The sequence below is a fragment of the Vipera berus genome, assembly GCF_964194415.1.
Source record: "Vipera berus genome assembly, chromosome: 4".
NCBI lineage: Eukaryota > Metazoa > Chordata > Lepidosauria > Squamata > Viperidae > Vipera > Vipera berus.
The window spans coordinates 37,382,780-37,406,496 of NC_138206.1; the positions used below are offsets into that span (position 1 = coordinate 37,382,780).

A 23,717-nucleotide genomic window follows, 5' to 3' on the forward strand; every position below is an offset into this window, starting at 1 on the left:
CAAGGAATTATTAATAATTCCAAAGAATAGTACAGTCTTCCAGCGTACATTTGTTTCTTTTACATTGGAAACATCCACTTATGTCCTTGGAATAAACGCAACTGAATTCCCTGGGACTGTTTGTTAGTAAAACTATATAATTTATACTGAATATTATCCTGAAAGTGATATCATGTTCCTACCATTTCCATTTTATGGTTTTGCTTTTCATTTCTTCTTTTTTATAGTAATGTTATTAATGATTATAGCTACAACAATAAAAATAAACAGAAACTAAAAAGATAGAAGAAAAAGAAAGAGCAGTAGATGCAGAAAAGAAAGGAAAAAATAGAGAACTAGAGAAGAAAGAAAAATACCAATAGAAAAATAAAAATATACAGAGAAATGACTTCCAATTTGCATCACAAATATAAATATTGATAATTTATCACCTCTTTTTAAAATACAACAAATTGGTCCCATTCCCTTATCCATAAACAAATCCATAAAGCATCATCATTTCAGTTTTGATGTCAGTCAAAGTCCATTAAGGGTTACCAGAAATAACAAGTCACCTATTTTAACTTTGATCAGATAAACCAACTTTATCTGAGGGAACACCTGCTGCCGGCATCAAGTTCCCTTCGTCCAGTGCGCTCCCACAGGGAGGGTCTTCTCAGGGTGCCACCGGTAAGAGATTGCCGGCGGGTAACACCCAGGGATAGGGCCTTCTCTGTGGGGGCGCCTGCCCTTTGGAACCAGCTGCCAGTGGAGCTGAGGACTGCCCCCGACCTCCGTTCATTCCGCCGGGGCCTGAAGACCTGGCTCTTCGAGCTCTCTGGCCCAGGCTGAGGATTAATCTTATTTTAACTGGGGTTTTATTTATGTAGGGACAAATATAATTTTTTTTAAATTTGTTTTTAACTTTTGTATCTTGGTTTTTTAATCACCCTGTAAACCGCCCTGAGTCCTTCGGGAAAGGGCAGTATATAAATGTAATAAAATAAATAAATAAATAAAAATTTATATCACTTTCTTTTATAACAGTCTTCTAACAATCATAATATTTAGGGTTGTCAGCTATTTTTTTACAGAGCCTCTTCAATCTTCCTTTTTTTTCTCTCCAGAAAAAAATCTTCCTTTCTTAGCAGTTGTGATGATTATAACCAATTGGGTGTTCATGAAGAGTGAAATATTAGATCTTATGAAACAGTTCCATTCATTAAAATGTAGCAGTTGTATTTGTATATTTGATAGCCTTATGTTCAGGAAATGGGTTAAGAACCCCTATGAAGTCTTGATCTGGACACCTGCTTCATAGGAAATCTTATTTGAATTTGTAGGATGGTTGTAAAGCATGTGTTTCTAGGGCTTGTAAAATTCTGAAAAAGCAGTGCTATGAATAAAAATATAACCAGATTTCCATCTAATTGATCAGCAGCTGCACTGGCTTCCTCTTTCATATGACTATTATTAATGGCAGTTTCAAAGTGACTGCATTTATGACCAACTTTATCTGCAAAATGTTAAAGTCTCTATACTACAGTGTCAAGGCAAGGAAACTTTTTGCAGCTCTTAAACCTAATTAAAAAAATTTGTTTTAATTGAAATAGTCAATGCTTTTGATGTTATGACTGTTTAGACAATAGACCAGGGGTAGACAACCTTGGCTCTTTTATGACTCATGGACTTCAACTCCTAGAATTCCTGAGTCAGCAAGGTTGCCTACCCCTGCAATAGACCTAAGTATGGCTTGTCCTCTCTATCTTTATTCTGTTGCGCAGTATCTTGGCACACAACATTAATCCAGAGATAAAGTGTAATATCAAAAATCAGGAAATCAAGTTAATGTCAGGATGTTTTGTTTTGTCTTAATACTTTGGAATAATTTGGAGCACTGGTTTATCACGAGCTTGAATATTCATTGAAAAGCCATTATGTGATCAAGATTATGACCAATACATTTGCCCATTGCTTCTGAAGCTTTGCTTTACAAAGCCTTATGTGATTGTCCAAATGAGGTTTATTTGGTATATAGTTCTGGCATTCTGGTATTTTATGGAAAGTATTGAATCATTTTCTAATGGGAATTTATAATTTTTGAGGAATTTGAAATTCAGCTCATTCAGTTTTTTTCAGCTATACTGCTAGCTTAACACATTTCTTAATTTAAGCAAGTTTGAAGTCTTTTGGGAGAGGGAGGACTAGATTTTTCAAAACTGTTTTGCAGTTCAGAATGTTAATACTTGGGAAACTGCAACATTAATTTTACAGTTTGGAATTTGTTTTTTTCTTATGTAAAATATGTCCTTTTCCTTCCTAACAGAGTTTATAGCTAATTGTCAAAAAAGCTTTGATATAAGCTGAGACAAATAAAACAGGTGTTTCAAGTTTTCTCTTTCTCCAGAGAAAGAGGTTTTTTATGTTGTTTATGTGAAGCAGACAGGGTTTATAGGCTCCTGCCACAGCTGGGAATCTAAGAAGGATTTGGATTTTGTTGGTGATATTTGATACAGTCACAGCTGTCCAAGGGAAAAAGGACTTATATTCAGGATGGATGGGAACTTCTTCCTGCCTTAGGATCTCAACAGGTTTCATTTCTCTTTTGCTGTTTATCTCCTGGTCAGGATGCTCAAATCTTCCTAACAGCAAAGTTCCAGTGGAAAGGCAAATAGATAGCTACATTCAATCATGCATGTTCATCTGGGTGGAAAAAAGCCTACTGTGAAGAAGGGAAGGAAATGGAGAAGCAGGAGTTTGTTCTGGGCCAGTTCCCAGTTGAATACTTGGCTAAGCTTGTGGCTTCCTTTGAAGTATCAAAGGGTATGTAGAGAGATAGGCTGTTCCATTATACCCTCTAGATTCTGCATGTGGACACCTCTAGGATTTCCTAACTACTCGAGAAAATAACCCAGTTCCCTTCTAGCATCGCAAACTATTATTTGATTTCTGATTTTTTTTTAGTTACAGATTTTTGTGTTGCTTGTATATAGCTGCATGCATTATCTCAGTCAGTGTATTCTATAAATGAAATACAGTTTAGGGTTTGTATGTAATAATGTTTTTACAACATTATTTTAAAAACAAAGTACAAAGTGCATGAAACCATTGACATGAATAAAATGTTATATAAATATTTCTTTTTGTGAAGAATATAGCAAATATAATCAAAGCAACTGCATATGTATGGAAGGGATATACTGTACATGACTATGTTGATTCTTTTCTGATCAGAGTTATATACTGTCTAGAGGTTGTGACTAATTTTTAGAGTTAAGAGACATAGCCAGCTGCCTATTCTGTTTCTCCCTTTCATTCTGTTTTATGGGCATTCCATTTAAAATGGAAAGATGAAAAATGTATTTAATAAGCAAATTGTATAGGCACAGCATACATACATGTGTATTACAAAGTTTGTATAAAATATCAACTCTATTTTTAAAAAAAAATACTTTGAAAAATCTTTTAAAGGTATTGCTGTTTTAAACCTAAGCATCCATATGAGGACTTTTAATGTTTGTTTGTTTTTGTAAACAAAGGACAATAAAGGGTTATATTTGTTTCTAGATACATTAATACTTATTAAGTAATCCTTTAATTCCAGAAGGGTTTGCTGGAAACTATACAACTTCTGGAATTTAGTTTCATTTTACAAATGTGTCTTGTGCTCTGTAACATTTTATTCAGATAAAAATGTATCTGTCTATAACACATGACACAATAAGTGTCTTATAGGATAGTAGAATAAATCTTCAATATTCATGTTTATTTGGTGGTCACTGTTCAAGAAGGTTCCCCATTTTTTAAAAAAAAACTTTATAAATGTGTTCTGTTGTATAAAAGACATTCTGATCTAACAAAATGTACGTCTCCAGTCTTAAGAAAAAAATAGGAAATGGTGCTTCCATTTGGCATTATATTTCCTTGTCTATCCATTACATGCAGCTGTTAACCTTCCAAATTAATGACTTCCCTTGTAAGATGAGCTCAATGACATCCCTGTATTTAGTATCATTCAGCAACAGAAGATACTAACTTTTCTCTTTAGCTTCCTTGTTACCCTGGCAAATGAAAGCTTTTGAATGAGAAGCTCTAAGAATTCATAAAAGTACCAAGAGTAGTTTATAGGATTTTGTTTTTGTTTTTTAAAGACTCAGTAACATTCTGGGAGATTAAGATATTTTCAGTTTTCATGGCCAGTGGAACAGATACAAATACTTATTTTTCCTGAAACAAAAATTGACTAAACAAATTTTAAAGTTATACCCATAGAAAACTAGCTTTGGGATGGATTTTTAAAAAGGAGATCTAGGAAGATCTAAGAAGCCAGCAAGCTTAATGTCTGTTACGTGCAAACTGATAGTAATCAAAGAAAATTTAAGCATGTAGAAACACACCTTAAAATCAGCATGGACCCTGTCCAATCAACCTGCTTAAGAACATTTAGGTAGGCTAAAGGGAGCTTTGGTATGATTCAGTAGGGTTATCGATATGCTCTTTTGTTAATCAGTACTGCTACAATATAAACTGAAACTTAACAGTAGGGCATGCCCATGGAGTCCTAGGAACCTTTAAATTAAATATTGAATCAATGTTCTTTACGTTATAGAAATTTGCTTATAAATCAGAGAAAGAGAGAATGGCTTTTTTCTGCTGGATTGGAATGTTCCAGAGTATTTTTCTTTTCAGTGTACCATTAAGCTAAACAGTTCTCATAGATAGGCCAGCTGTGAAAGTGAGTAAAACCCTGGTAGACTGCTGTGAAATATTGGCTTACCTCTTCTGCTTCGGCTGCTGTTCCCAAAACCTTTTCTTGCTTTATAGGAGGAGAATATGAAGATATGCTTGTGATGCCCCTATACTTTTTTTCCTGGAACATCTGAAAGTAAAGAAAGGACCAAAGGAAGATTTAGCTATGAATGAACTAAATTCTGTGACTCCTAATCAAGTTTAGGGGCAAAAGGAGAAAACTAGGGGGAAAAAAGATAAATTAGCCCAGTGAAAAGTTAAGAAAGAGACTTCTTAGAACCCTAGCAGATTGAAATAAAAATATTTTATTCTTCCAATTAGACTTGCAGCATCAGCAAACCTATTGCAAAAATCATAGGAATATTCAGAAAAAAGAGAAACTTTTAGTACTGATTGGTCATTTTGTGCAATCATTCTATTCATTTTAACAAACATACTTGCCCGTGGAAATTAAGCCTACAAGGGTCTATTGACAATGGAATAATACAAAATGTGTGACTTATATGAGTATCTAATTGATGAAATATTATTGAAGTTTTTATGTATTTATAGTCATTTTTTTCAAAACCAAACATGTTTATGAGAAATTTGTAAAAAAAAAAGTGTAACCTTAAAATTTAGTCTGTTTTGATTTTCGGGTAAAAGAAAACTACATAACTATGGAAAAATGCAGTGCTTTTTTTGTAAAAGAAAAAGGTGCCGGAACTCACACATGTCATACAACCTGCCTTGCCTACGCTACAAGGTTCCATCCAAAAAAGGTGCCAGAATTCCGTTCTGAGTGTTCTATGAGAAAAAAAGCCCTGGAAAAATGTATTGCCATATTTGAGACAGGAGCTAATTGGCTTAGAATTTGTGTTAGCATATCAGAATAGGCTTCCTTCAGCTGAACTACTTTTTTTTCCCAGCACGTTTGATCACTGAAACAGAATTTCCTGCCCCAAACCACTTATTGCTGAATGATCTGTCTTTCTCTTCTTATACACTGCCTTAAGCACCACTTATGTCTTTGTCTGTTATCTTTATGTCATTGCAAATAATATCTGTTTTCTTCACACTGGAAAGCATGATTGTCCAACCTTTTGCCTTGCCTGGGCCACATTGGGCTGCATATAAAATATATAGTTTAAATAACAAGCTTCCTTGATTTTTTAAATATTTTTATTATCTTGTCGGACTGCATTACTAGCTATCCAAGGCCACATGGAGCCAATGGACTGTAGGTTGGACACGCCTGCTGTAAAGCTTTTGCCTTGTTTTCCTTCTATCATTAGGAAATTAACATGTTACGATTTCTGTTTCATCATAGCTATTGTGTCATTGAACTTGAAAGCATCAAAGGTAAAACTACATCTGGAACAAAAACCCCAATAGACCTGGTTCCGGGAGTATAATTACAAATCTAACTGACTTTGTTTCTGCTAATTAAGAATACATACGAAGAATGGAAATTAATAAAGTTTATGTTGGGAGCATATATGTTCTCAATTCTGAGTATGGCTTTGTTACAGATACAAGTCATTGCACAGTAATGTTTTATCTTCATTAATATAAAGATAAGTTTGAAGAATATGGAACTAATAAAATTCCCATCATAAGGTTCATCACTTATGTCGGGATTATGACTTCCACAATTTCTGTTCACTGTGCTGAAAGTTGTGACCCCCAACACGATCTATAGGGAGCTAGGTTGCTAAAGATAGCCTCATATCATATAACATATAGAATGTTTTATGGCAACTTTACTTATGTAGCATAGAATTACCATATGTTCCAAACTATAAGACAGTTTCTCTTTGATTACCGTAAAGGTCCATATCTTCTGAATATACTTAAGATTTTTTTTATTATGAGATGAATGAATCTAATTTTTTCACATATGATGTTAAATAGCAGAATATATACTGACAAGTATCTATAACAGGTTGACTAGACCATCTTTTGGATATTCCCAGGTTATTAAAATTATATTCAGAATATTGCACTAATATGCAAATTAGCTACAGCCGACCAGCATGGAAAGCATTCTTTTGAAGCATTTAGCTCATTCCTTCAGTTTCACCTCTTTGCCTTTTTCCCTTCAGAACCACTAACTACTGCTTGGGTTTGAAGGTAATTCTGTTGTTTATTTTTCTGGCTCAAACTCCAGGAAAAAATAAAGCTTGATGCTGAGAGGGAAAAACTAGAAAAGCTTCAGGAGCTTTACTCCGAGCAGAAGACTCAGCTTGATAATTGCCCAGAGTCCATGAGGGAACAATTACAGCAGCAGCTTAACAGGGTCAGTAGCATGGATGTGGTGTTTTTTTTAGTGATTGTAATCAGATCAAGTCCAAAGATGTCTAACCAACTCTTTTTCATGGCTTCAGTGCTGTTTTTCTATATTGCTGTTAAGAATGTAAGTGCATGGTGACAACTAAACAGAATGTCAAAAGCTGGATTAACAATGGATGTGCACTACATGCTTCAAACATTATTAGTCGTCTAAGGCTTAGCACTGTGTGGCATTGAACACTGAACATCTGTATGACTGAGTATGAGTGGAATTTTGATATTTAATCAGATTAGAAATCTATAAGATCTGTCTGTAGATGAGGAAAGAATTCTCAATTAGGCATGAATGATTACTTATTTAATTCTCATTGCAGCATTAGAAATCTTAACTATGCATATTCATTTTGAAAATTAAGACATGTATAAACTAGGTCCTTTCCCCAAAAGATTCTTTTCTATTAGGTTGTATTTTAATCATTCCATATAATTTTATGACTGCTTTGGTTTAATTTTACAAACATTGTGAATTAACACAATAAAAAAGAAGCATTAGGAAATAGTGGGAGATTTGGGAATAGGGAAAGGTCATTCACATTAGAACCATCAAACATTTCCAGATCAGATTATTCTAAGAGCAAAATTGACTTTTTTTCTTCCCTTAAATATGAAATTTGGTTAAAAAAAATCTGAGCCATGAACCTGAAGTCAAATAGCTTAGAACTGTTTATTCATGATTCAAGCTGCAATCATGCCCATTCTAAACTACAACAATTCTTCACATTGGCATCCCATTTAGTTTAATTTTAAGGTTGTTGTTTTTTGAAGTGCATATTTAGCACTCTAAACCCTTCTTCATAATGACTAGGCTAAAATAAAATAATGGATCTGTTGTCATTATTTTGAGGATGTGTATGATAATTTTAATTTCAGGTCTACAGGTATTTTAAAAAACATGCTTAAATAGACTTAGACATGCTTAAATAGACTTAGACCAGAATAAAACTTAAATCTCTAGGTTTATGCTTGGATTTGGATTATGCTTTATGTCACTTTCACAAGCAAAAGAATCTCTTTAAAACTGATACACTTATTTTTTTTCTTATTGAAGGATGCAGACTTGTTGGAGGTAGAAAGCAAACATTTTGAAGATTTGGAATTTCAGCAGCTTGAAAATGAAAGCAGATTAGATGAAGAAAAGGAGAATTTAACCCAACAGCTTCTGCGTGAAGTTGCTGAATATCAGCGTAGCATTGTCAGTAGAAAGGTAATTTTTTTTAAAAAAAAGATCAGATCATTATCTTTGAATAGTTTAGTTGAGTGCCAACTGATTGCAGTTGTTAATCTAAACAACAATTAGCAATTTACTAACAATTCAGTTAATTGTTAATTTTTAGATTTGCCCACTAAGGTTTAATAATTATTTAAGATAGGAAAAATAATCTAAAGTAATATATTTCCATTTCTTGGTTTCTTAACAAAAATGTTTGGTTTTTTTATACTTTTAAGAGAGATGGTACCTTTCCCAGAAACGTATTTGTGTTCCATAACTTTTCATATAGTCATAAAAAGGTAAAGGTAAAGGTTCCCCCGCACATGCATGCTAGTCGTTTCCGACTCTAGGGGCCGGTGCTCATCTCCGTTTCATAGCCGAAGAGCCAGCGTTTGTCCGAGGACGTCTCCGTGGTCATGTGGCCGGCATGACTAGACGCCAAAGGCGCACGGAACGCTGTTACCTTCCCACCGTAGTGGTCCCTATTTTTCTACTTGCATTTTTACGTGCTTTCGAACTGCTAGGTGGGCAGAAGCTGGGACGAGTAACAGGCGCTCACTCTGTTACGCGGCACTCGGGATTCGACCCGCCAAACTGCCGACCTTCTGATCGACAAGCTCAGTGTCCTAACCCACTGAGCCACCGCGTCCCTTATAGTCATATCCTCCCACAATTCTTCTCTTTTTACTTAGTCTTCTATATTGGAGTAGCAGTAGAAGTAATATTGTTAGTGCCAGCTATTAGTGCTGCTAGAATATGCAAGAATGTGAAGTCCAATCACAGGACTTCAACTAAAATAAAATAAATAAATAAATAAATTACAGTGAAATGTTGATGGTGTACAGCTTTAAGTCTTCTCTGTAAATTTGTGTAAAGTTGACTTTCAGATGGGTAGGAATTGTATGAACAATATTCTGAAGCTGATATTAAGTATGTATTAACATTATCTTTATGGTAGGAAAAGGTTTCTGCTCTCAAAAAACAAGCAAATCACATTGTACAACAAGCACAAAGAGAACAAGATCATTTTGTGAAAGAAAAAAATAATTTACTAATGATGTTGCAGAGGGTAAGCAATTCTTCCTTGTTCTTCCAAGAACTTAATTAAATTTTAAATGATAAATTTATTTATTTATATATTTTATAATTGAATTTCTATACCGCCCTTCTCCCGAAGGACTCAGGGCGGTGAATACCAATTATATTATGTTGCTCAACTTCCTCTTTAAAAAAAAATATGTAAACATGCTAGTATGATACCATGTATCATAGAGAGGTCTGTAATGTATAAAGTTCAATGAAGAAGTGAATAATGTATATAGTGAAGCCAACTGTACCTGTGTTTTCCATAACAGTGGAATGAATGTACGTGAATCTTTACATTACCATGCAGTGGATTTGATACCAGCAGATTTATCAGGAAAAGTACAAGTGTGTTTGTGTATATCTAGGGTTTGTAGAGGGAAATTTTGGTATTAAAACCAATCCAGCCAATAAATTTGGAAGGATATCTGTATTGTCTATACTAGGGGTAGGCAACCTTGGCTCTTTTGTGACTTGTGGACTTCAAATGCCCAGAATTCCTGAACCAGCCATGCTGACTCAGGAATTCTGGGAGTTGAAGTCCACAAGTCATAAAAAAGAGCCAAGGTTGCCTACCCCTGGTCTATACTGTGAAGATGGAAACAAAAATTTTGAAAATGCATTTGGAACAATTGTCAGTCGAAACATCTTAAATATTTTTGCAAATCTTAGTTTCTTTGGAAGGAAAAGAAATACAACTTAAATATTTGTATAACATCTGTCTCAAATATAACTCATTTTCTACAGGAGAAAGAAAATCTTTGCAGTCTAGAAAAGAAGTATTCCTCACTATCAGGAGGTAAAGGATTTTCTCTGAGTCCCAGCAGTCTAAAAGAGGTAATGTGAGATTTGGGAGAAAGGGTTTGAAACAATATGGTAACTGCCTCATTTTTCATATTATTGCAACCATTTTATAAAGTTCATTGAAACATGACTTGCACTTTCCTACTTCTAGAAAAGAGCTGATTGATTTTAATTGCTAATATTTTAAGGAGGAATTTTCTAATAAAACGTGAAATAGACATATGCACTAAAAGGAAATACGTAATGTTTTCAACCACAAACAAACCTTTGCATTCCAGACATTCTGCCTAAGCTTTTGGATTAAGGATGGTTGGGCAAGTTCTAGGATTTGAATGAAACAAAATCCAGAGGAATCACAGACTATTTTAACAGGGCATGTAGTATAAGACTGTAAGTGTGGTGCTGAAATAATTGGCCTTCCAAACAGTCTTCAGTTTCCTTAGATTTCATGTCCATTTTTTTCATCTTACTCCATTTGCATGCATACCTCAGTGATCATTCATTTTTTTGATGCAAACATTCAATGTTAGTAGAGTTGTACTAGAACGTGACATATTAGAAAAGAAAAATGGAAAATCAGACTCTTGGAGTGCATCCTTTCAATTCTTGCTTGTGCCTAAAACGTTTTCTGCTACTGTTGCTGCTACTCTAACCACTTACTTATTTTTACTGAGAATCGCAGCCGTTCTAATCATTGTAGGTCAAAATAAAGACTTCATTACGAGTATTCTGCAAAACATTTGATGGCAAACGTATCCCTAAATTATTAATGGTTCATGAATTTATTTTGATGGAATGGGAAAAGTGAGATTCTGTCATAGTTTTGTTTCATCTAATTACAATAGGGTAGTTTATTGATTAGGGAGCTTCATATTTTAAAAGACTTTAAAAAGTGTTTGCTTCTTTAAAAAAAAGCTTAATTCCCTTTATTGGGATCATGCTTGACAATTCAAATAGTCATATTTTCTGAGTGCTACATATTTAAAAGTTCTTCTAGAATATGCTAGTGTTTCAAGCAGTTATTATATTTAAGCAGTTATTATGTTAAAGTGAGATAGTGAAAATTGTAAATTTAAAGCATGGAGGACTCAGCATAGATGATTGAAAAAGTATGTCACAAAATGGTTTTGTAATATCACAGCACTGGCTGTATCACTCTAAACTAACTTTCACAGAGAATTTCAAAATTTAATATTCTTGCATGCCTTTTGCTTCTTTTGTATGTTTAACCTCTGAATTCCTCCTTTTAGGATTTTGTGAATGTAAATGACATTAGTGACCCGCATGGCAATTCCACGAATATCTCCCCTTCCACTCAGCCCCCCTCTGCTGCTGCTGCTGCTCCCACTGAACTCTCCACAGCTGGCCTGATAAGCCAGTCACAAAATAAAGAGGTTTGTAGGAGAGACATTTCCCATGTGTAAACATTATGCTTTCAGATTTTATTCCCTTGGTGTTCACAGGTTGTAGTAAACCTTTTTATTAATTAAAAAGCTGAATAGGGAGCTGAGTTAATTTTTCCCCTATGGGTCTCTCAGGAACAGATGTTGTATGTACGTCTTGGGTATATCTTCTGTCTTCCTTCTTATGTTCTTTTCCAGTGTTGATAAAGTAACTGGGACTTTATTACATTCTCATTGAATACCTTATGTTTACACCATTCCCATTTTGATGTCCAGGAAAAAACAGCAAAGCAAGCTCTATTTTTCCCTAGTAGGACATCACAAACCTAATGTCAAAATAATAGGTACGGTGGGAGAAAAATACCATTTGTTTATTTGTTCTTCTCTGTAAACAGTTAATAACACTTCATGCATCTGATAAAGTGAGCTCTGGCTTAAAAAGCTTTTCCCATAATAAAACTTCTTTGTAGCATTTGCATCTTGTGTGTATGTTTAAAACTTTCATACCATTTCTTTTTTTCTATGAAGCTAAGATCACCTTTCTGTTATGGATCTGTGATTCCTCACTCTCTCTCTCCTCGCCCTCTTGCACAACTCTCACCAGCTGACTGGCCTGAGGTCAGGGCTGCCAGTGTAGAGTCTTTTCCTTTACCTGATACACCACCTCCTCTGCCAGCTAAGAAACACCGAAGGGAACCCCAGGTAACATGCCAGAAGGCAGGCTGACTTGGTAATGATATGATTATCGTTGCATGCCCAAATTTGAAAGAGTGCATGGAAAGTAGCCATTAGTCAGCTTTTCAGAACCCTAAAGGTCTGAATCTATGGTCCAAGGCCCTTTCCCTTAAAACTGACTGATGGAATTCTAGCATTTATAAAGGATTTTGCACACAGAGTTCTAAGTACATTAGTTGAGAAAGTTTGTATATGCATCTTGTTAAGGACCACCCACTTAAACATTTTACGCATGCAGAATTTCTTTATGTAGACCAGTGTCTTTACTCTTTAACACAGGGGTGTCAAACTGCCGGCCGATGGGCTGGATGCGTCATCCGGAAGCCACACCTACCCCATTGCCGGCCATGGCAAAACCGTCCCGATACGTTGCACGATGTCACGTGACAACGCGAGTTTGACATGTCTGCTTTTAACAGTTTTATGTCACACTGACATATTCAGTGCTGATTACTGTTATTACAGTCCTTTTTCTGTAAGAGTTAAAGATGATTTGAACATAACTGTTAAAGTTTATCTTCATTAACATTTTGAATGACTGTTGTCTCATTCTGATATCAGCACAGTAAATAATTATGGTGTGAAACATTAAGAATGCTTCAAAAATAACTTGGAAGGCATATTTGAATTTTACAAACAAAGTACTCTGTAATCTGTTCAAATCTGAGATTATATTTCAGTGTAGAGTACACTCATGGGATTTGTAGCCCCGAGTTGTCTTCTTTGAGTAGATCCTAACTTCCATGAAAATTGCATTTTTATTTCTTAGTAAACTTTGCTGGTCTCCCTATGGGTTACCATGGAATAATAAATTTTAGACTACATTCTTTAGCTTCTTTTGGATAGAACAGCTCAGAACTCTTATTCTTTATAGTATAGGAAGGCAAATTAAGCAAATCCACAATAACTAATTAGTTTTATTTTTATTTTATTTTTTATTTTATTTATTTTAATTCCATTTATATCCCGCCCTTCTCCGAAGACTCAGGGCGGCTTACAAGCTTAGCAGTAGCCTTCATTCTATGTATATGCCTGCTTATTAGGGCTTTCACACACACCCCAAGCGGCATTATTACAAAGTCAGCTTAATTGCCCCCAACAATCTGGGTCCTCATTTTACCTACCTCGGAAGGATGGAAGGCTGAGTCAACCTTGAGCCTGGTGGGATGCGAACCTGCACTAATTGCAGGCAGCTGGTGTTACTTAAGGAGGCATTAGCTTTATATGAGAGGAATCAGGTATCACGAATTGGTACATTGATTGGGTAAGCTGTAAAATAGGTTAATAGGACTGAGATTTATCGAGTAAGAGATTATCATTTAGCATGCAGTTGGCAATAGTACATTTCATTAACACTAAACTAACTAAGAAACATTACCCCTGTGAAAGCTTCCTTTCTTATTAGTAAATGACCTATTATACTTTGCATTTAAAACACACAGAGCAAATAAAATCACAAATAAAAGACCAGTGTAAACTTTTTGTCTTTTTATTCAAATGTTGTATATCAAAGTGTATTATATGTCCCACTGTTCTTGTTCAAAAATATTTTTGGTATTTAAAATCACAGTGAAATATACTATTCTCTTCGCTTATATTCAGCTACTATTAAATGGAATAGAGGATTTATGACAAATATGATCACAAAACACAAAAGATGTACCTTATTTATCCCATTAATATACTAACGTGTTGCTGCAGTATATTTACATTAAAAATTACTTTTCTTATAGAAATCATTCATGTAGCACTAAATGATTTAAAGAGCTACCTTATTGGTATTCTAATTTTTGTGAATCTGGAGATGTTCTAGTTTTACCTGAATTCTGCCTTTGGCAATTTTCAGTTCAGTTTTAAAATTAAATTATGACTTTTCAGAAACATTAACAACATTCGTAGCATGTCATCACACTAACATTTTACACACTATTATTTATTTTAAGCATTTCCGAAATTTGGAAGAGAGAAAGAAGCAGCACAAAGAAGGCCTGTACATGAGCGACACTTTGCCCCGTAAGAAAACAGCTCCTCCCATATCACCTCAGTTCAGTAGTTCTACTCTTGGACGAAGTGTTAAGGTAGGCATTTGTACAACTCAAAGAATTTCTTTGGATTTTGAGTTAACAAAGTTACATTGATTTCAGTAGAATCTTAGTCAGCTTGAATGATGGCCTTCTCTTCACACATGCATACCCTTTTCCAATAATTTCATTTCACACTGCTGATTTACGGTGTAAATCCTTGTAAATTTAGTCAAAGTAATTCTCCCTCTACTTTTTAACACTGATCTACAAGGAGAAAACCTCAGAAATGAAAGTAGATTAATTTTACCAGAATTGGGTCACTAATAAAGGAAAATTAAGTCCTGAGTATTAATTGATTCCATTTTCCAAGATACAACTTCAGGTCAAAACTGCATCAAAATAATTCAAAATTACAAGGGAGATGTGCAATTATGCTCTGCAAAATGTGATATAGCAATGAGAATGGTGCCACATCAATCATTATACATTTATCTTTTTATTGATACCAATAACATAACTTTCCATTTATTTATTGGTTTTTGATGTAACATTTACATGTTTTTTGCATGAAAAACTGACAAGCTCTAACATCAGATTAAACGATAAGGTTCCATTGTAGCTCTGCCTTACTCTTAGGCAATTCCAAATCCCTGACCAGATCATTTAGTTCACTCTGAGAAATTAAATGTGGTTCAGGAGGAGCATAAGGTGGACTAAAGTTTGGGTCCACTGACATCAACGGGCCCAGATCAGTTCCATCCTATTTATTGTCTTTATCATCTTCTGAGTTTAGAGAGTAGGATACTGGTGGATCTAGAATTGGTAAATCCTCACCATAGGGTACAGGACGCAGTGCTGATGGAATGTTTGGATATTCCACAATCCACTTCTTTCTTGAGAATTCTTTTGCAGTTGGGGGAACCATGTGAAAAAAGCAGTCGCTACTATGATTGGTGGGTTCCCTCCACACCATTGGAACTGTAAAAGGCATGGACTTTTTTCTTCTTGTTTAGGCAATGATGCATGTGTAATGGAACAATAATGAGGGGCCCAACTCTTGTCCTGATCCCCTATTTTGCATCCAAAATATAGGTGGTATGCCTTTTTTACCACTGCCATCATATTGCACTTTTGAGATGCAAATGTAACCTCGTCACAAATGTAGCAGAAGTTATCTGCATTGTTTAGACAGTTTTGTGGCATCTTGGCTTCTGAGGGAAAATATCACGCAACTGTTCCTTGTAAATGTTAGGCAATAATACTTTCACAAGCCACCAGATGTAACTGTGTGATGCGTAGAACTGACCAAGACAAATATACCTTGCAATAAAAGAACAATAAATTACAGTTAGGTAATAATCTTTAGTCTCAAAGTGAAGATAAATTTATATACTTCCATGTGGTAACATTTTCATTGTTCTACCATACTTTGTCAAGAAGTTACGAGGCATCATGATCATTAGACACCTCCCTCCTTTGCAGGCAAATATACTCACCTGTATATAAATCTTTATTGTGAAATATCTTGAAAACTTTAGCAAACAACCTGTTATCACCTGTTTTCTAATTCATCTAATCAAAATATGTAAGAATTAACACATTTTATCTCAGATGTTGATAATTTCCCAAAATTTGTAGACCAGTGTAATCACTGTGCTTAAAATTACATTATCAATATTTACATAATACAATAATATAAAACTGTATTACTTTAATCTGCAAATGAAAGTTTTTGGTAGCAGATGTGAGGCATAATTCCCACCCGTGTTAGAAACTAGTTGATTTCACACAGCCAAGCTGTTTCATGGCTAGAGTAAATTTGACCTTAAGAGCTCCTTATTAAAGGACCAATCAGATAATCACTATGTATTGGATAATGAAATTCAAACTACTTAATATAATCACTGCAGGGTCTGATTTTGTTTGTCCATCTTCCATCAATAAGGTGGAATTAATTTTAAAAGAAATTCACTGAGTGTATGCTGAGCATAAACCATAGTTAATGCTATCAAATGCTTCCCTTGTATTTATCCTGGATTCAAGCTCCCAGGAGATACGCAAGTTGTGTTTTAAGCTGGATTGCCTTAAACTGCTTTAAATAAAAAAAAACAAATTTTCATTTATACATAAAGTTCATTTGAAGAATTTATATATAAAAAGTAGTAGCTCTAAATGGCTTTTTTTTGACAGGTTCACCTGCCACTTGGACAAAGCAGTAGCTGTGGCAACATAATTCCTCATTGTTCAGGATCTATGACCAAGGATTTGGAGTCAAGGAGAACACGTAAAGGTAAAGATATTTAGAATTATTCCATATATTTATATGTAATAATATCCTAATATAAATCCTATTCACATTAACATTCACATTTATTTATTTATTTATTTATTTATTTATTTATTTATTTATTTATTTATTTTAATTCGATTTATATCCCGCCCTTCTCCGAAGACTCAGGGCGGCTTACAAGCTTAGCAGTAGCCTTCATTCTATGTATATGCCTGCTTATTAGGGCTTTCACACACACCCCAAGCGGCATTATTACAAAGTCAGCTTAATTGCCCCCAACAATCTGGGTCCTCATTTTACCTACCTCGGAAGGATGGAAGGCTGAGTCAACCTTGAGCCTGGTGGGATGCGAACCTGCAGTAATTGCAGGCAGCTGGTGTTACTTAAGGAGGCATTAGCCCACTGCTCCACCAAGGCTCTTGTAAAACCATTAAAGCTGAATGAAGCTGAATTAATAATTGTGTGTTTATTCAAGTAAAGGAAATATGTACTTAACGTGAATGTTAGTGTGAACTTTTTCATGCAAAACTCGAAGTATCCTTATTTGTATACCTCATTGTTGCAGATAGCCTTAATAGTTTCTTAGAGTGAAATATTGTCTATGTTGAATTTATGAAATCTTGACTCATCTCAGTATGCATTCATTTTCAGATTGATCAGAAATAGAATGTCATAGTTTTTCTTGGAAGTTATGTCCTTCAATTAATTTTGATGCTTTGTTATTACTTGAATAATGCCTGAAAATTATTAATATGCTAAGTCTCATGTGCATTGTAGTTTGAAAATCAAGGGCACATTCCCACCTTTACATCTTATTTTCTGCATATAGTACATATGTATTCTATACCTTTATAGAGTAAAATACACTGGGAATATCTTTATAGATGCTTACATTCAGTTTTCTTGCACCTGGAAGTTTTAGATACTGGGCGAGAAACTAGAAGATTCCCAAGATATGCCTAATTTGTTGAGTGAGCATTTGGTATCTAGCCAAATCTGTGACTATCCTGTTGGACTAGAAGTCATATGTAGGAAGGGATGTACACTGTCATTTTAAACTATTTCTAATGTTTAAGACAAAGTAGAAAAAGCTGTAATTAATTTAAAGTATTACAGTATAACTTCTGCTTATTAATGTTCATAACAGCAACAGAAAATATATAGACAAACAAAACTGTACTCTCATCTGCCTTCTCTAATTATAAAATTAGACAGTTCAGTCCTAACATTACTTAATTAAAAGTAATATCCACTAAATTTAAAAGGATTTGTGCACTTGCGGTACCTATTTAAAATACAAGTAGTCCTCAACTTACAATAGTTCATTTAGTGACTGTTCATAGTTACAACAGCACTGAAAAAAGTGATTTATGACTGTTTGTCACACTTACAATGGTTGTAGATCCCCATGGTCACACGATCAAAATTTAGACCCTTGGCAACTAGTTCATATTTATTACGATTGCAGTGCCCCAGGTTCATGTGATCGCCTTTTGTGACTTTTTGACAAGCAAAGTCAGTGAGGAAGCCAGATTTATAGTAACAGCCCTGTTACTAACTTAACAACTGCAGTGATTAATTCAACAACTGTGGCAAGAAAGGTCATAAAATGGGACAAAACTCACTTAACAACTGTCTCACTTAGCAACATAAATTTTGGGCTCTGTTGTGGTCGTAAGTCAAGAACTACTTATAGTTGAATTTTTCTAATTTAATTTATTATGTGTACTCCCTATAGAGTCGACTTTAACTCTTAGAAAACCTATATTCAGTATCTAAAATATGTTTGTGATACGAGAAATTGTCAACCTTTTTTTCCCCGTTCCACTTCTACAGTTACAATTCTTTCTACATTTGTTTGATTTGCGCATCTCAGTAAGAATATTTGGTTTTAAAGAATTATTTAACATTTTAAAATAATTATTTTTTTTTCCTTTTCACTGTTCGTGTCATTAAAATCAGGTAAAAGCAAAAAAGGTATGAAAAACATTTTCTGTGGTGTTATATGCTTGATTTACAATTACATTACTAATGGCAGAGGGGACACTGTCAAGTTGTTCAGAATCAATATGTGTGGAAATTTTGAATTTCCTATTCCACTCAAAAATGTAAGAAAGGTATTAGGATTTAAACAATCTCATGTTTAAATCATACATACTCTTGTCATATATATTAAGAATGTCATAAGATGGAAAACAAGATTATGCCCACAGGCTTTTCCCTCAAATCTGTGGAGACAGAGAGGGTTACTGCAGTGGGGGAGACTGTAGAGATTGATGCCATCAATCCAATGACAGCATTTATTCAGTAGATTCATATTCCTGATATGTTTGAAGATAATGAATCCAGTATTGAAGCTAGATCAGTTGAAACCCCCTGCTCTTTTCTGCCTTTATTTATTAATCATTTGGGTATAATGTAAAGACAGCGTACAAGCAAACACTTCAGGTTTATGTTAATTAATCTAGTTTGGATTTGCAAATAGAACAAGCCAGGTTCACCCAATGCAGCTAGGTCTTGCAAAATATGTTGACAAATCTAAACAATTGTGGCTTAGTCACATTGTTACTGCAACTGACATCACAAAAATATTGACATCTATGTAATAACCAATATTTTTTTCATGATTAATAATCTCAATATTTGCTTAATTTTGAACACAAGATATAAATATATAATATGCACACAACTGGAAATATAGCCTGGCATAGAATAAAAGTAGCACAGATTTGTAGTGAGCTGTTTGTCCATCCATCCATCCATCCATCCATCTATCTATCTATCTATCTAATTTAGAAATTTGGTTCTCTTCCAACATTAATTTGCAGAAGACAAATTCATGTTTGGCTATCTAAATAAAAAGAAAGTTCTCCTATGAGTCCTTTTATAGCCTTGTGGAAGGAAAAATGAATTTTCTTATTACCATTATAGCACACAAAGATACTGTGGGCTTTCTCCTCATTTCATTGACTCATCTTTTTCCCATGTTTTCCTAAAAATATAAACACTCTTGAGATGTTAACGTGAAACTATTAATTGATTAAGGCAACCATACATGTAGAAAATCTAGCTGCAATGGCAACTACTGATTCTCTGGATTGGCAAAACTATTTAAAATTATTTCTCTAATCCACCATAAACATCTTGACTATGTTCTTTGGTTTGGTTTGCACTTTTTTGTGTGATTTCAACTCTGTTCTGTTGTGTTATTAATAACAATAATATAACAGGTTTCTATTTTAATATCAATATTTCTGACAACTGCTTTTTCTGCTTATTATTATGCTACTGTCAGTTAACTCAACTTACTTGTTTTTTTCTTTTTGCAAAACAATTTTGTGCAGTGCCTTGAATTATGTTGAATTGAGACATTATTTTGAGTTTTTCATTGTCATGCTAATGTTAAAGTCTTTTCTTTTAGCAAATCCATTCATATTTTTAGCAGGACATAATATATGAATATTTATCTTACCTAGGATTGCAGACTAAGTAAAAATTAAAAGTGTGAACTTCATTCAGTTTATCAAATTCTAAAATAATTTTGCTTACCCAAATATCTTCTGCCAGCAAATTTAGTACTTTTCTGAATCAGTATTAGACATGTCATTACTTCCTAAAATATATAATTTAAAGAATTGTTGTCCAAGTATACAATGGATACTATTTTCATACAATGTTTTAAAAACATCACTTAAATTCAAGGGACACAAGCCTATTTAACATTATCAAAGTTATTTAAATGAAAACTCCCTTATTAGAAGCAAAATACTTTTGAATATTGGATGTTACAGATGTCCAGTAGAATAGTGATTCACATTGTAACCTTAGAGATATATAAAAAACAATAATACTAGATCTTCTCTTTAAATGACCTGTTAGCTTTTTTTTCCCCTACAGTCCTACAGTTTTGGAGTAATAAAAGTTATAAAATTATACAGAATATTTTTTTCTCTCTGCTTCCTTGATTCAGGTATTATTTCAAAGTTGTCCACCACCACATGCTATGTAACATAAAATAAACATGTGAATGTGTGTGGATAGATAGACAGACAGATAGATAGATATACTGTAGATATAGATCAGTTTATTTTAATTTTACATAGCATGATATAATACCCTGGGCTGAATCAAGGAAGTAGAGAGAAGAAAGATTTCATTATATGTATACACATGTTGAGAATAGAGTTCTGGGTTTTGCTTATGAGAATCCTTATTAGCCAAATTTCCAGTATCTAAAATAGAAGATGTATCGGGTTTTAATGACCATTGTTTCAAATCTAGTCATAAAATTCAATTAAAATGGCTCTTAAAACAGATTGTTTAATGTTTTTGTGTTCACTATCAATGCTGTATTAATCCGTCTTATTTTATTTAGTCCTATTATAAAACATAAATCAACATTTTCCTTCTTTTTTCTAGGTTATAACCATCAGCATCTCCGTGAAGATCAAAGCCAGAAGTCTCCTGAATTCTATAGCAGAACTGCCTCAGAATCAAATGTGTATCTGAATAACTTTCATTATCCTAATTCTAACCTGAAAGACCACACCTTTGACACCCTTAGTTTAGATAGTTCAGACAGCATGGAGACAAGTATATCTGCCTGTTCCCCAGATAATATTTCCAGGTACATTCCCTTTTGATCAGTAATTCTACTGTGAAGGAAATGGATAGAAAACAATAAAAAGCCTAGAAATAAACTTTTAATGAATTGAAATGTTTTATCAAAAATTTCAGTTGTTATTGCTGGTTTTCATTACAGTGCCAGCACTGCAAATGTGGCAAGAATAGAAGAGATGGAAAGACTTTTAAAACAAGCTCATGCTGAGAAGACACGATTGCTTGAATCCAGGGTAATGATATACATAGAAATATCAAAGTTACTCCATTGTTGAAGTTGTGTGTTCATTAGATTTTGAAATTAGTATATTTTCATAGAATTTGACAGGACTTGTATAATAATTAACTGCAATATGATCAGCCAACACTGATTTAACAATATAGTTACTGAGGTTTATTTATTACAGATTAATAGTAAACATGCAACATGGTCCAGACTTATTCTGGTAAAATATGCAAATTAAGCTTTTGCTTGAGATAAATCATGTGAATGATAAAGCATGTAGCCTAAGAGAGATATACATAACCACATTGTGCATTGTAGAAAATGAATCAATTTCCTATTTGGTAGAGTGGTTGGATTACTGGATTGGAATCAGAGAGATTCAGGTTATTATGACTTTCTGTCAGTGCAACCTACCATATAAAGTTGTTTTGAGAATAAAAAAGAGACACAATACTTCTTACCTTGTCTTGAACTCTTTAGAACAGGGGTTTTGAAGCTTTTTGAATCTGTGTTAGTTTAAAAAAAAGAGATAAAGAAAATTCCTGGAATCCCTGGGAAATTCTAGTGATAGAAAATTGCTTGCATTCAAATGAAATTTAACAAAATGTTTTTGCCGTTAATCTTTCCTATAAACCCATCAATATAATTTGAAAACTTCTGCCTTATAAAAAGTAAATGTAACATAAATATAACAATTAAACAAATAAATGTTGAGTCTACTTTTCTGAACCAACACAACTGCCCCTACCTAGCAACTTGCATATATTTTAGAGAAGAAATTCAGTGCCCCCTGACAGTCAAAATATTCAGGTCACTAAATTTGGACAATGTTTTAAGAGGAATAGTAACTTCCACTATATTTGGAAGTCTTTAAATAATCTGGCTTAATACAACATTGATACTGAACATGAATATATTAAACCTAAATCTGCTTTGTTGAGTCCTTTTGTGTAATTAACCTTTCATTATAAGGAGAGTGCAAACTATGTATTATCAAAGCTCCAGAATCAAACTTTTGATGGCTATCTGTAACGCCTAATGGTAGTTGCAAATCTGAGAATTATATACTTAGGTATGTCCTTAATTGTACCATAGATCCATCCAGTCTTTATCTTTGTATTTAAACTACAACATCAGTAGCTTTTAAAAATAAACATCGCAATAGATTTTATAATCAGTATCCAATGATTCCCAAAAACGTTTGCAGAAGTAAAACTTGATGATTGGGGCAAAACCATGCCAACATTTGTGTTTCAGATGTTGGCTAATATTTTCTATATTTTTATGTGTTTTTACCGTGTTAAAGGCAAACCACGATTGCCCTCATTTTTATCAGGTCAAAATAAATGAAAATCGGTCCCTTGCCCCAAGCTGAAGCAAGAAAATCCCACTCCACACAATAAGAAAGGAGATGGGGGACATGGATACATACAGAAAGAGACAGGCAATAATCATCCAAATCTTACCACTTTCACTCATTCCCACTTACCGGAGCTCAGAAACTGGAAGGTGGATTAACAAATAGTACATTTACATTAGATCAACTTGTGTTAAAACTATGCATTTTTTTTAAAAAAGCGGAGTGTATTCATTTATGTTATGCTGCCTGTATTCCTTCAGGAACGAGAAATGGAAGCAAAAAAAAAGGCATTAGAAGAAGAAAAGCGTCGCAGAGAACAGTTAGAAAAAAGGTTACAAGAAGAAACTAGTCAGCGACAAAAACTGATTGAAAAAGAAGTTAAGATACGTGAAAAACAGAGAAGCCAGGTATGTCATATCTTGAAATAGAGAAAATACAGCTGTTTGAAGGAAGAGAAGTAGTTCGTGTACATTAATAGATCGTTTTGTTGGACCTAATTAGAAAGACCAAGTCTACACTGGAAAACATGCTAAACTTATCAAAGACCAGCATACCTATTTTTATTTTAAAAAAAATTAGAGTTAACAATGAAGGTTCTATACAAGTGATGAAAATTTAGGGCAAATAGATGAATTCTATCCTGAAAAGATGGGAAAATGGATTTTTTTAAAAAATGTGCAAATGTAGATAATAAATTAGCGAATAGTGTACTGTCTGTTGTGAGGATTGTACATTTGTTAAAAATAAGCTAAAATGGCTCTGTATAGACCAGTGGTAGGCAACCTCAGCTCTTTTATGACTCGTGGACTTCAACTCCCAGAATTCCTGAGCCAGCATAGCTGACATAGCTATGCTGGCTCAGGAATTCTGGGAGTTGAAGTCCACGAGTCATAAAAGAGCCGA

At 34.0% G+C, this 23,717-nt stretch overlaps 1 protein-coding gene across 1 annotated transcript in view; it reads left to right on the forward strand.

Moving 5' to 3' along the window:
• Positions 1 to 23,717, forward strand: part of PHLDB2 (pleckstrin homology like domain family B member 2) — a 52,584-nt gene that overhangs the window by 23,144 nt on the left and 5,723 nt on the right. The window contains exons 7-17 of the mRNA XM_081327612.1: positions 6,878 to 7,006; positions 8,108 to 8,263; positions 9,228 to 9,338; positions 10,100 to 10,189; positions 11,407 to 11,550; positions 14,238 to 14,372; positions 16,509 to 16,608; positions 18,571 to 18,585; positions 21,028 to 21,235; positions 21,371 to 21,461; positions 23,075 to 23,221. Of these exons, the coding sequence (XP_081183738.1) occupies positions 6,878 to 7,006; positions 8,108 to 8,263; positions 9,228 to 9,338; positions 10,100 to 10,189; positions 11,407 to 11,550; positions 14,238 to 14,372; positions 16,509 to 16,608; positions 18,571 to 18,585; positions 21,028 to 21,235; positions 21,371 to 21,461; positions 23,075 to 23,221 (1,326 nt within the window). The remainder of the gene's footprint in view (positions 1 to 6,877; positions 7,007 to 8,107; positions 8,264 to 9,227; positions 9,339 to 10,099; positions 10,190 to 11,406; positions 11,551 to 14,237; positions 14,373 to 16,508; positions 16,609 to 18,570; positions 18,586 to 21,027; positions 21,236 to 21,370; positions 21,462 to 23,074; positions 23,222 to 23,717) is intronic.